Source organism: Camelus bactrianus, chromosome 25, assembly GCF_048773025.1.
Source record: "Camelus bactrianus isolate YW-2024 breed Bactrian camel chromosome 25, ASM4877302v1, whole genome shotgun sequence".
NCBI classification, from domain to species: domain Eukaryota; kingdom Metazoa; phylum Chordata; class Mammalia; order Artiodactyla; family Camelidae; genus Camelus; species Camelus bactrianus.
The window spans coordinates 31,879,287-31,892,708 of record NC_133563.1 but is presented as its reverse complement, the minus strand read 5'-3'; the positions used below and the strand labels follow the sequence as shown (position 1 = coordinate 31,892,708).

General features: G+C 50.0%; 2 protein-coding genes across 3 annotated transcripts in view; one reads left to right on the top strand and one right to left on the bottom strand.

The window, feature by feature from the left end:
- The window catches only part of TG (thyroglobulin), a 203,497-nt gene that overhangs the window by 60,824 nt on the left and 129,251 nt on the right, over positions 1-13,422 (bottom strand). The gene's annotated exons all lie outside the window — the stretch shown is intronic.
- Positions 1-13,422, top strand: part of SLA (Src like adaptor) — a 31,256-nt gene that overhangs the window by 9,177 nt on the left and 8,657 nt on the right. Inside the window, exons 2-5 of one of the 2 annotated variants that reach the window (XM_010972667.3) lie at positions 708-853; positions 8,944-9,043; positions 9,803-9,889; positions 12,656-12,759. In XM_010972667.3, the coding sequence (XP_010970969.1) occupies positions 793-853; positions 8,944-9,043; positions 9,803-9,889; positions 12,656-12,759 (352 nt within the window). In that variant the 5' untranslated portion in view covers positions 708-792. Of the gene's footprint in view, positions 1-388; positions 854-8,943; positions 9,044-9,802; positions 9,890-12,655; positions 12,760-13,422 lie in introns of those variants that run through there. The other variant, XM_045508438.2, reaches the window with a different exon arrangement.

Below are 13,422 nucleotides of genomic sequence, written 5' to 3'. Positions count from 1 at the left end.
GCTTACATGGGCAGAGGCAGAATTTGAACATTACGGAACAAACCAGAAACTTAGCATCAGCCATTCAAATCCCAGCTCCCCGGTTACCTGCCGTGTGACCTTGGACCAACTCTTTACCTTCTCTGAGACTCAGTTTCCTTTCTGCAAAACGGGGTTAGGGATGCAGGGATTCTGTGATAAACAAAAGTACCAGCGGGTGCCAAGTGCTGGAGCAGCACAGGAAGCAGGCAGCAAACAAACATATTGTTAGGGGGTTTTCATTTGTCACTGTTGGTTAGAGTGTTGAGAGACTCCGACAGAAGAGAGAACGTTGAAACAGAAAGCACCCTCTCACCTCCTTTTAGTCGTGGGACCACATGACTCCTGAGCGTTAAAAGTTCTGAACGCCCGGGGGTGGAGGGCCAGGGCTCAGGAGGGAGGCCCTGTGGGGTGTCTGCAGGGCGCTCAGCCTCTCCCACAAACCCTGCTGGCTGCTCTGTGTCAGCTGGTGCCGGCGAATGGAAACTTTCTCCACCAGCAGCACTTGCTAGCAACTTCCCTCTCTGTGGTTTTTCTCTGTCATTCCCTTGATAAAAGAAGTTGAGCTGCGCAAATGTAACCAACATTCGCGAATCTCATCTCCACATAAAAACACCCGCCTTTCAAGAAGCGAGCTGCCTGAAAAAATGATGCACGATGTACTCTAAACTGGGTCATTCTCCACCCAGAGGGCTTGGCGTGTGGCTGCCTCTCCGAGTGGATCCCCTGCGCCGTAGGCTTCGAGCGGCTTGGACGGCCCGGGGAGAGAGAGAAATGGGGAACAGCATGCGATCCACCCCGGCGCCCCCCGAGAGGCCTGTGCCCAGCCCAGATGGTAAGTCTGGCAGCTCTGGGGAAGACGGGGCGATGGAGGGGCTGATGGTTGTTGAAACAGGGCAATGGGTCCATAGGGCTCCTTTTACTTGTTTCTCTGGCTTTGCTTGTGTTAATGCTTTAAACGTTAAAAAATTAAACGCTAAGAAAATTTGACAAAGGTGCCCTGGAAGGATGCTGAATCTGGCATTTGGGGGATGGACCTTCCAGACCAGCTGGTTCAATTCCTTTATTTTATAGGTGGGGAAACTGAGGCCCACACAGCAAATATAATTGGTGTCCTCAGCTATCGGCAGTCAGATTTCCAAGCTCGGCCAGTCTGATTCTGAAACCTAGGCTCTGGCTTGCCATGCCCTGCCAGCCATGATGTGATATTATTATGGGCAGATAATACTGTCATGGGAATATCAGATTATCATGGATATATAATATGATCAGAGCTCTGCAAGGGCTTTTTCAGTGTAACTTTGTGAAACTAGCCACTAGCCCTAGGAAATCTCCTGATAATACAAGAATCTTTGTGTCCATCCGTGGGCTCCCAGGGGCCAGGCGTCTTTGGGGGAGGACACAATGCAGTGGGTTAATTGAAAAAGACCAAAACCAGCTTTTCCCAGAGATGCCTGGTTGAGCCAGACTCTCTGAGCTCAGAGTCATTTGGGGATGGCTTGAGAGCTGGGCAGGGGGTGTGGTGCAGGGACAGACACTTCAGCAAGCAGAAGGCAAAGGCTGAGAGTAAACCCATCGGGCTCTGGGTTCAGTGGTGCTGGTTGCTCTGAACACCTCACCTTTGTTTCCTATCAGCGCACCTGTGTGTCCTCTAGGGCGTCGGGAAGGGGCTGGTCAGGAGGTCAGTGTCTCCAGGGTGAGTCATGGGGGACTGGGGACACTTTGGCTTCCCACCTTACATCACGGCACTCAGGGCCTGGTCCCCCTCTCCTAACAGGGGTGACCCCACCTGATTCCCCCATGTCCCCTGTGGCACCGAACTGGGCCAAGTTCACATGCACAGACGTCCAGCACATGTCTGCTGAGCGCAGCTCAACACGAGTGTGGACGGAGCCCGGTGCCCTGCCTCTCCCGCTCATTCCATGACCTCTGTGCCCCTTAAAAAGGAGGCGCCTTCTCACTTCCAAGATGGAGACACCCAGCTCATGCAGTCTCGTGACTCCTCAGATGCCCCCGAGTGACCTTGCTGGGAGCCTATGCCCTCCTCTGGCTCAAGTCAGGTGCTGGCAATTCCAGGCGCTCCCCTTTCTAGCTCAGCAATACCACCCCCCGAATCTAAGGGGGAAGCAAGACTGCTCCCCAGGACAAAGGAGATGGAACCACGTGATACGCGGGCCGAGCATGTGCGCCCCAGGCCACTGAGCCGCGGAGGCCTTTACCTTCCCTGCAAAGCTCAGGACCGTGGGTGGCTGTGCAGATCGGCCCTGCCTGCCCCGCGGGAGAGGGCCCGGGCCCCTCCTCGGGGCATCATCCCGTCCTCGGGTGGTGGCCACTTCTAGAGAACGGACCCTGCCGTGCCCAGGCTGGCTCAGGAGCGCCGCCCACCACCTGTCCTGGGTTGTCGCCTCTCACACTGTTGGGGGAGGCAGGGTGGAAGGGCGGCATGCTTGAGCAAACCCCATAAAAATACGGGCCTCTGAGGACTTGCCCATTTGCCTTTATTTTTTAAATGCAAATCATTATGAAAGAAGTTTTTCTTTTTCCACTATGTGGGTGGGAAGTCGCCTCTAGAGAGGAGGTAGAGGGGTCTCCCCAACCCCCCGCCCCCTGGCTCAGAGAATTCCCCAGGTCTACCCAGTGTGTGAATCCAGGCAACCACATCAAGCACTGGCGGGTGGCTTTTCCATCCCCCACCCCGAAAAGTTTCCTTTGCGATGGCTCCTGCCTCGATTTCCTCTTTTCTCTGACACCTGCTTGAATACGGGGCAAGACGGTGGTGCCGCTGATGTTCCATTCATGCCTCTCGATCCAAATGATGCAAAGAACTGGGGTTTCATGGAACAAGCACCTCTCAGCTAACACTCCTGCTTCCCCGCTTGCTTGGTCTCAAATACCTAGGCGGTCACGCGGGAGCGGCTTGCTTTAGGCCAACGTATAGTTAGCGCTTCCTCTGACATTAGCCAAGGTGGTGGAGAGTTCAAAGCCCCACTGACCAGCCGGAGGCCAGCCTGTGGGCTTCTAGACAAACAAGTGTTCTGAGCTTTCAGGAGTTCATTCTTCCCCCAACCAGGTCTCTGAATGCCTTGGAATATGGATTTGCCTATTTGTGTTCCCCTAAACTAAGCTTTCCAGAACCTTCCTGATGAGTCTAGTTCCCAGTGACTAATATCACAAAACCTGTAGAAGTAGCAGGGTTTGATGGAAATAGGGCAGGTCTCAGAGGCAAATTACCTTGTTGAGCTTCTGGTATTGTCCCCTGGGAGCTGTGTGACCTCAGGTAAGTCACCCAGTCTCCCACGAGAGAGGCTCTCAAATTGAGATCAGAGAATCCCTCCCTAACAGCAATAAGGGCACAAAGAAGCCACCTGAAATATGTGGGTGGAATCACTTTTTTTAAAAACTCCATTTGAGTTTATCTGATTGCATTAGGCTGTGTCTAAATGGCCATCCCCTCAAAAAAGTTTTAAAGTGATAGAATCGTGACTTGTTTCCAGAACATCCCAAACAGCTCGTTTTCTCTATAATTCTACACACAGTTCAGACTCCTGCTCTGGGCCAGACACAGGCGGTACAAAGATGAATAAGACCCAGGGAGCTCCGAGTAGCGGGGAACAGCGTATTTCCACCTTAAAATGAAAATTCAGTCACATTGCTGTGTTCTTTTCCCCCTCCCCGTTTCTTGCCTACTTATCACCCCGACCTAAAGTGAGATCTCACAGACAGAGGTGGTAATGCAAAGCCAGACCCCTTTCTGTGCAAGGGCGGAAAGAATGCTAAACTGTGTATTTACATAGCACCAAGGGGGCTGCCCAGAGGGAAGGAGGGGTGGGTGGGGCTCTGGGAGGAAGAGGGGGCAGGTGAGTCTCAGAGTCAGGGGGCGGGGCAGTTTGCAGTGAGGGGTCCTCAGACCACCTGCCTCCGATCCTCTGGGAAGTCATCAAACATGCAGATCCCTAGGCCCCACCCCAGACCTGCTAGTCGGAAGGAATCCGTCTCATTTCTTACACACCCCCTGGTGCATCTTAAGCTCCCAAAAGCTCGCAGACCACAGACCTAGCTTCAGTCCTGCCGCTACACCCTCACACGTTAAGAGGTAAGTCAGCTTGTCTCCCTGGTGTCTCCCTGTCCTTGTTTGCACAGTGGGGGTCATTAGAGTTACTCGGTGCTGACAGTTGCCAGCCACAATTCCACGTGCTTCTGACGCATCAACGCTGATTCTCACTGAGCCAGGAGGTGATCTCACTGAGCCAGGAGGTGATCACGATTATCACCCCCACTTGTCAGTTGAGGAAACTGAGATGCAAGAAGTTTCAATTACATGCCTGAGGCCAAAGAGCTGGGATTTGCAGCCCGTGGCCTGAATCTAGAGTCTCCTTCCTCACCCCCACATTACATGCCTGGAGAAGACAGACTTTCAAGAAGCACATGCAATCTGAGAGGGGATGGACATTCTCTGGAGTGACGGAGAGCATGGTCATCAGATTAAATGACACACTCAAGTGCCCTGGTGACAGATACACAGACAGGAATCCACGCCAGATCTTTGACCAGACCCACGTTTCCCATCCGGGTCTCACTCACCCCACTGCTGGTATATAGGGTGGTTTTAGGTGGAACATGATTATTCAACTTTCATACTGAAATGCATGACATTTGTACATTTAATGGCTACCATACAAATCATAACAAGTCCATCAAATCCCTGATTTCACATTGCTTAGGATGGGGCTAAGGATTTTTTTTTTAAGTGAATTAACCTAAAGAAACATGTGGTTAAGTAAGTAGTAGTGTAGGTGGTACTCGGCTGTGACCAGAAGAGCAGATTCTGTAGAGCAGAGTCTGCGTCCTCTGCTGATGCATTACCTGGTTTCAGAGCCAGGCCCTCAACCTACTAGTCGTGTGCTCTTGGGCAAGTCTCTCCACCTCGCTGTGCATCTGAGAGCCTCGGGGCCTGCTCCGCCTCACTCTGCCCCATCTGACAGATGAAGAAGCCAAGACTTTGAACAGGAAACAGCTTTCTGGGCCACTGTCTCCCTTTCCAGCCCATAATACAGGACCCACAGGCACAAGCCATGGTCCGTGATGACCAACAGAACTTCTATCAGGCCAGTCTGCTCAGCCCTGTCTGATTGGTCAGGGGTGTGTGTGTGTGTGTGTGTGTGTGTGTGTGTGTGTGTGTGTGTACATCCTGTAAAAGATACTGAAAGTGAGGCCTGCTTTGGCCCTCTGGAGGCCTTGAGTTTGGGCATGACTCAAGGAAATGCAAAACCAGAAGCAGAACTCGCTGGGTTGGTTAATGCCTCTCCCACCAACTGCACTGAGATGTTTGTGCCAACCCTGAAGCCCCACTTAAATCAGCCTTGGTCCCAACCTATCAAGGGTGGAGTGTCGACTGGGGAGAGCCTGGTAACTAAGTCCCAAAAAGAGCTAAGTGTCTTAGTGACCTGACTGTGGGCTTGGAAACCTTCACATTCTCCCCTGGGCACATTCCTAAAACACCCCAGCCTGGGCTTTTCACCCTTGAAATAATATATGTTCCATAGGGTTGTAAGGAGCATTGGAAGTAAAAAAAAAAAAAAAAAAAAAAAAAGAGCTGGTTTTACTAGATAGATTATAAATGAGATCTACTCAGTTTTCAGCACTTTAAAAGAAATGATAACAATGCTCTAAGGAACAATAATGCAAAAAAGGGCCTGTTCTCTTGACCAAGTAAAACTTGTGGCTAGTAAGTTCTGCCTCGGTCCCCTTCCTTCTGGGGACTCATTTCCTATTTTACAGTTATGTACGTGTTGTTCGATCTGACTCATTTTTGAGCTGAACCATCGGCAAATATTCAGTCTCTTGAATTTCATCCTCTGTTCTCACCCAATGGAGTTTGTTTTTCAGAAGATAAGAATATTTTCAAATTCACACGACTAGAGGCTTTTCAAAAGTTACGACACTACTGGCTGAAACTGGTCTTGGAGGATGGAAGGGTAGCCGCCCCAGGCCAGAAACACGGTGTCAGCTGCCACAGATTAAGGCAGACTGTGCGTGTATGTCTCACGAATCCTAACCCGATCAGATGAGGTTGACTCTGATATCTCCCATTTTTGATACATGAAGAAATCAAGCTCAGATTAGTTGAAAAATAATCTCTCTCCAACTGGCAGGACGATTAAGTAGAGGCGGCGGAAATCAAGCCAGGTCTGATTGATTTCAAAGCCCATTGTCTTTTCTGAAAATTCTCCCTGGATTTCTCCTTTCTGTGCCCAGTACACATTTCTTCACTTAATTTGTTTCCTTATCTTGAGTCTGCAGGAATCCTGTCTACCTCCTCCAAGCTCCTCCTCTCCGTACCCCTCACTTATCAGACTTCATGCAAATGCTCCGCTGCCCACCAAGCTGGGTACACCATAACGTTTGAACTTGATGAGCGAACTGAAACTTCCCACCTCGCGTTTGTTTCACCATAGGGACCAAAGCTCAGGGAAGACTTAGATGAGATGCCGGCACCAGACCTTGTTTAGGCCCACTGCCCTTCTCGCAAAAGTACACCCCCAACTTCCTATCTTGCGCTGGCTTTGCTGTCTGTTTTCCTAACACTGGGGGTGAAGTCCCCTGCAAAAGACCCCACAAAGGCCCTCACCTTTAAGCAGAAGCCCCAGTGCAGGATTTTCTCAGTGATGTTTAAGTGTCATCGCTATGAAAACACGATCACGGAAATTCCACAGGAAACTCGACTTTGTTATTGTGAAACTGAACCTCTCCAGCCCTTTAAGCCTGTTTTCCCCTATTGAGACTGTTTTTTGATTATAACAGGACTTTGTTTTTGTTTCTGTTTTTCACGTTACGACAAGACGGTTGTTCTCTTTCACAGCCTCACTCTAGAATCAGAGATCAAAGCCCCAGCCCCTCTTGTAGACACGCCGTCTATTTCAAGTTTCCATTATTGTCACAGATAACAAATGCTGTGCGTCTTGCCTCCACACTGGTTTTTCTAAGGGCGCTGGTTCCGTGATGGCCGCCCACCACGCTGCCTGCCACAAGTCAGGCTTCTGACTCCCGGACCCCTTAAAAACTCAGCACAACGGCAGGTTTCAAGGCTCTAGGAGCAGCAGGACCTCTTCACATTTTTATCTGATAAACCTGCCTTGGGCATCCTGGGTGGGACAGGCACGATGCTGGGCTGGGGGGGCCACAAGACAGCGCCTCCTGGAGTTCACAGCCCTTCCCTGACAGTCACACAAAGGCGAAAACACATACTAGCCCGAGCACCGCAAGCAAAGAGCGCTTTGAATTCAGCAAAGCAGGGTGTGAGGGAGGCCGCTCCACAGGCTCAGGGAAGGCCGGAGCCCTTGCTGGTCAGCCCTCCCCCGGCCGACTCTGCTCGCCCCATGACCCGCTCCATTTTTGGTCCTTACAGTGAAGGGGGCTGGCTTTTGGTTTCCATCCCACATGCAGGAGCACTTGCTTTTGCAAGGTATATTGCCTGTGACTCAGTTTCCCCAAGTGAACAGTACGTCTGAGTGCACTCTTCCATGGGATAATTTGTTCCCCATCCGTTCTTACTCATCCTGGTACCTAAGCTCTCTTTTTGACTTAGTCTAACCCAGGACCGACGAGTTGCAGACCACAGGACATTTGAGTTGTAAAGGGCAGGGGCTAGAGGTCCCACATGAAGGTGTCTGGGCCCTAGAAAGTGGCCTATTTGGGCACCAAGCCTATCATGCCCGCGTGCTGGGATTTCTCCAGTTTTGCTGTGGTGAAGGGGGCAGGGAATGATCCCTCCCAGTATTACTGATGTATTGTCTGCAATGTGAGCTCCCGGGGAGCAGGGAGACTTCGCCTGCTTTGTTCACCATGCTTGGCCCACAGTAGGTGCTCAGTAAATAATTGGCAAATGAAAGAATAAATAGTATGTTACCCAGAATTTTGAGTCCAGAAGCCCAGCCAGAAGATGGACTGATAAACGCAACATCATAGGAAACAACTAATGTATTTGCCAATTTATAGGATATGCTATTTCCCCAAAAACATACCACTATATGACACTGCAACTAAGGCACCTGAATTACGATAAATCACTAAGGCTTTGCTTAGTGTCAAACAGCAAGCTCATGTATCGTCACTCTCTCTAGTCTAGAGTAAGCTGTACTCACGTGAACCAGAATGGACCAGAGAACACGCTTCCCTTTTCAAAACTCCACCAGAATTACTTTCAACCTACATATGATGAGAAGTCCTTAATTTTCCTTCCACCCCTGCCCCCAACTAAAGCCCCTATTAGTAGATGCCCAACACAGAGCCTTACATTCCACAAGGAAGCAGGGCTTTGTTGAGCTTGAGAGTTAATATCTCCTGGTCCTGGCGGGTCTTCAGAACTCACAGAGCCAAATCCCGACATCCCCCCACAACATGTAGCAGATGTGGAGCCCACAAGCCCCAAGGAGGCAATGGTAGGAAGAGGGGATGTTCTTAAAGCACCGCATCATTCACGGGGTGCTGCTACATGCTTTCATCTCATCTCATCAAAATCCTGTAAAGGGGCATGACTAGCCCCATTTTAAAGATAGGGAAATCAAGGCTGGTAGGCATTCTGGGACTTGCCCAAGATCACACAGATCAGTAGATATGGGGTAGATGCTGTAGCCAGGTCTTGTGACCTCAGCTCAAGGACCTCTGTATCCCCATTTCTCAGATGAGAACATCAGGCCCAGGCCAGCCCTGAGACTGAGAGCAGGTCATCGGGTCACCTGGCCCTCTGGGTCCCTTTGAGAACCCTGTGTCACTGTCCCTGAAGAGAGGAGGGCCAGCTGTTTGCTGTTTCAAAACAGGTGTCTCCAGCTGAGAAGTCCCCAGGAGGGACTCAGCTCTGCCCCCACCTCCCTGGGCTGCTCTCCATCTCCTCGTGAATAAAAGCACCCCTTTGCCTTGTTTCTCCAGGACTGGACAGCGACTTCCTGGCTGTGCTGAGTGACTACCCATCGCCTGACATCAGCCCGCCGATATTCCGCTGCGGGGAGAAACTGCGCGTGATTTCTGAGTGAGTTAGCTTCCAGAATGTATACAGTGCCCCCGAAAGGAAGAACTCAGTTTTGGTGGGAATTATGGGATTTTGGCCATTGTTGTCCAATTCCACATGGGCCCTGGTCTTATTGTGAGGTGAGAAATGTGGCCCATACAGCAGGCCTTAATGCTTAATCCTCCTTAATGCTGCCAGTGCTCTAAAGCCTTCAGTGGCTTCCCATTGCCCGATGGATAAAATATACATTCCTTTCTGATCCAACTTCTGCTTCTTACGTTGGCCTCATCTCCTCCCACAGAGGCAGGGTTGATATGATATATTAGTGCAGAATTAATCAGGTAGGAGGGCCCAAAATACCTCTGATGATGAACAGTAAGGTGTTGCCTTCGATTCTGATTTCTCTCCATGATTCGAAATAAGCTGTAGAAGAAACAGGGGCTCTGAGCCTTTTTCACTGATACAGACGTATGAAACTATCCTGGTTATCCTGTGGAGTGTTATTCAGCTTCCTCCAGCTGTGGAACATCGGCTGGAAGCATCACCTGCTGATCCCTGAAAGGGAGCTATCGCCAGCATTTGGGAGGATTTCTCAGTTAGTTCGGAAAGGGGGGATATAGTTTAAAACTGAATTTTCATAGGGAGAAAGTTCAGTCAGCATAGCCAATGATAGACCTTAAAAAAGGGCTATCCCAGTGTACCTGGGTTAGATCTGATTACTTAGTCTGTATATTCATTTACCTCCCTCATCACTTTTTCTACCTGTTCTTGTCCTTACAGTGAAGGGGGCTGGTGGAAAGCCATTTCCCTTAGCACTGGTCGAGAGAGTTACATTCCTGGAATATGTGTGGCCAGAGTTTACCACGGGTGAGTGCACTTCTAAAATAGCATCAGTAAAGCACGGTGTTTATGCTGGTGACTGGTACGTGTGCGCCGAGACAGTCCAGCGAGGGACAGTGCAAAGGAAGGCATCGGTTCAAGAAGGTAACTGCTACTCCTTGCTTAGCCCACAAGGAAGGGTGCAGCCTTGGGCTAGCCTGTCCCCTCTGTGGAACTCGACTTTCCCATCAGGAAGACAAATGGTGGATCTCTCAGCTCAAATGCAGTGTTCCTGCAGCAGTAAGGACTCAGGAACGGTGATCAGATGAGGGAGCAGCCAAAAGTCAGTCCGTCTGGGTGCAGGTCCTGCCTCTGTCACTTACTGGCTGCAAGCAGGCAAACCGTTCAAAATTCTAAGCATCAGTGTCCTTGCCTCACCCGTCAGATGGAGATCGCCGTATAGAATGACAGGAACAGTAATGTACAGCAATGTGACTGAAGCCTAGGGTGGTTAGGCGAATGAGATAGGACACAGAGAGTTCTGGAACCGTGGCTGGCACTCAGTACGCATGAGCTGTATTCTTACTGAATCACATCCAGAACACAGGGAACTGCCAAAAATGCTTACGTTCCCACCTTGACACATAGAAAAGTCAAGCGGAAAAGAAGGACCTTTAACTACCGGATGTGGTGGATGAGAAAGCAAGGATGTTGCTGTCCCTGGCAGGTGTGCAGAGGAGGCCACGCGGCATGGCAGGTGGCCCTGGAGGCCAGCGCACCTCCTGCTCCCACCGGAGGGCCTTGGAAGATTCCTTAACCTCCTGGGGCCACAGTCTCCTCACCTGTCCAGCTACCGAGGCCAGAGCATAGCCCAGAGGAAGAGAGAAGGGAGCACCCTTGGCATTTGAAGGGATCCAGAAGTAACCTCCTTACATCCCTGCACACCACGTGCCTCACCTGGTGAAGCAGAGAAAACTGCCTCAACTTCCCAAAAAATGTAATTTGCTGCACTTCATTGCAGTCTTACTGGCTTCGATCATGAATCCCAAAGTCGTGGCTGTGCTTGGGAGGACGAAGGTGAGAAGTGGGACAGTCGCTGCTCCGAGAGTCACATCCTGAAAGAGATGTGAGTCACGTAGCTCCACGCCTCGGTACCTTCCAGTGGAAGATGTGGGGCTGAATACTGGCAGGAGCGGGGGATGAGGAACCCAGACAAACAAGGTGTAATCATGACCCCGTGGGGTTTCCAATCTAATAGATGCAATAAATGCCCTTAAAATATAGACTAGGAAGGGAGGCGGTGCGGTCTAGTGGTTATGGAACTGGATGTCCCAGGAACAATGCATTCAAATTCTTGCTCTAACAATTGTGACATGGGTGACTTGGATAAATTACTGAATCCGTATCCTCATCAGTGAAAGAGAGAGAATACCACTGGTCTTAGGGGGTTGATATGAAGATTAGATTTCAAGAGCTTAATATAATATGGTATGTGGCCCATAACTGGTATTCATACGTGTTTATTGTTATTGTTATGTTTTACTGTTTTCATTTTTATACATGGAATTTTATGTAAGGACTTGAAAGGATGAAGATTTGTCACATATGCTAAAATAATTAATAAGCCACACATTGTGGAGAACTAAGGGAATACCTGAAATATTTGGCTGAATAGGGCATAGTCATGATCTTAGCAACCACAGCACTGCTGGAGACCAGTACCTAAACGAACAGTATCCGATGTTATGTCTACGGGGCTCCTCGCACGTGGTGTTTCGGGAGCCCTCGGCCAGCCGGGTCAATGGCCCGCTTTCATGCCATGAAGGATGTTAAAGGGAGAGAAACAATGGAGTATTAATATTGGCCACGGCACGTGCTAAATCAGATGTGTAATTAAAAGCCCGGGTCCGTTCACTGAAACACAGAGACAGTTAGAAAAGGATGTACAATGACTTCCGAGTACACACCAGCCAAGTGCTAACAAAGCACTTCCTTCCACGCTGAGATCTGGCCCAGGCTGCTCTGCAAAACGAGCGAGTGTCTTTCCCCTCGTGACACTGATGCCTCTGAGTCTGGAGCTGCTTTCTGAAGAGCATTGTAAGTGCCCGCTCTCCTCTAGGAGGTCAGGTTTCCATTGGAGAGCTGGCTACGTATTACCACTGCATTTTTTTTTTTAACAGTTAACCAAAAAAAAAAAAAAAAAAAAAAGGCAAGAAATGCATAGTGCAATGGCAACTGAGTTTAAAATATACTGAAAAAGAGAAGACAAGAAGGAAATGGAAAGAATGCAGAGCGAGGCTTCTCGAGGTGATGAAGTTAGACAGCACCATTGCTTTCTCTCTTTCTTGTGTCCCTTGACTCATTCACAGATGTGCACCAAGCTTGGTAACCTGGATACAAAGACAAAACCCCAAATGACAGACGGTCCCTGCCTCCAGGGGGCAGTGACGGAGGAGCTGGGTAATCAGCGCCTAAGGGACACAGACGTGAAATGAACTATAAGACAGGCCCTTCATCACGTTTTGGGGTCCTATGTGTTGTATAGTGTAGGATGGGCTCAGTGCAGCTGGCATCTGAGAAACAGGATACGATAGATGTCTCATGCGCTCCTGTGTCCTCATTTTCCAGTGTAATGCCTGGCATGCAGTGGGGAATTTTATTTGAAAGATGATAGTAATGAATGAATGGTGATTATCTTGCTCTTTTTAATCCTGTTTTACACTGACTGGACCTCGACCATCATTTCTGCGGCCCTCCTGTCTTTTGAGGGGAGGGTATGTTCAGTACACTCATGGCTCCTTTCCTTCTTCCCAGCTGGCTGTTTGAAGGGCTGGGCAGGGACAAGGCTGAGGAGCTGCTACAGCTGCCAGACACGAAGATCGGCTCCTTCATGATCAGAGAGAGTGAGACCAAGAAAGGTGAGCCGCCTCCCTCCAACTCATCAACTCATCTTTCTGTGCGCGGGTCAGACAAGCAGGCTTTGCTCCTGGCCGACTCATTCATTACCCGGCTCGTGTTCCCTCCTCCCACGATGCACGCAAATCCATGAGATGCTGTGAGCTCCCCAAGCCCACACATCACCAGCGAGGCCAGTGCCAAAGCGTGGGGGACTAGAACCAGGCAGCAGTGACCCAGTGGGGCACTGGCGCCGGCTCTGACCCACATCATGCCCTGCAGACTCCCGCTGGAGAATTTCCCAACAACTGAGAAGAGGAGAGAAGGCTAGGCATAGGCAGCACCTGGGGCAGAGAGAACGTGGGCTGCAAACCTCGGGGCTTGGGTGTGTCATTTACTTCTCTGAGCTCAGTTTTCTCATCTATGAAATGGAGAGAAAACACCTTCCTTGTAATGGAATAGTGTTTGTTGTGCTATTAGTCCCCGCTGGTCCCTACAGTGAAATCAGACGAGCAGATGCACACCCTCGCATACTCAGTGTGTCCTTCACTGTTGCAATTTCCTTACATCCTCCACGTTAAGTAATTCAGTGGAAACGAATTTTTTGTCATGGTTTTGTCATGGTTCAGAGCGAGGGTCCCCAGTTCTAGTTTGGGCCATGAGTTACTCATTACCTCCTCTCTCTA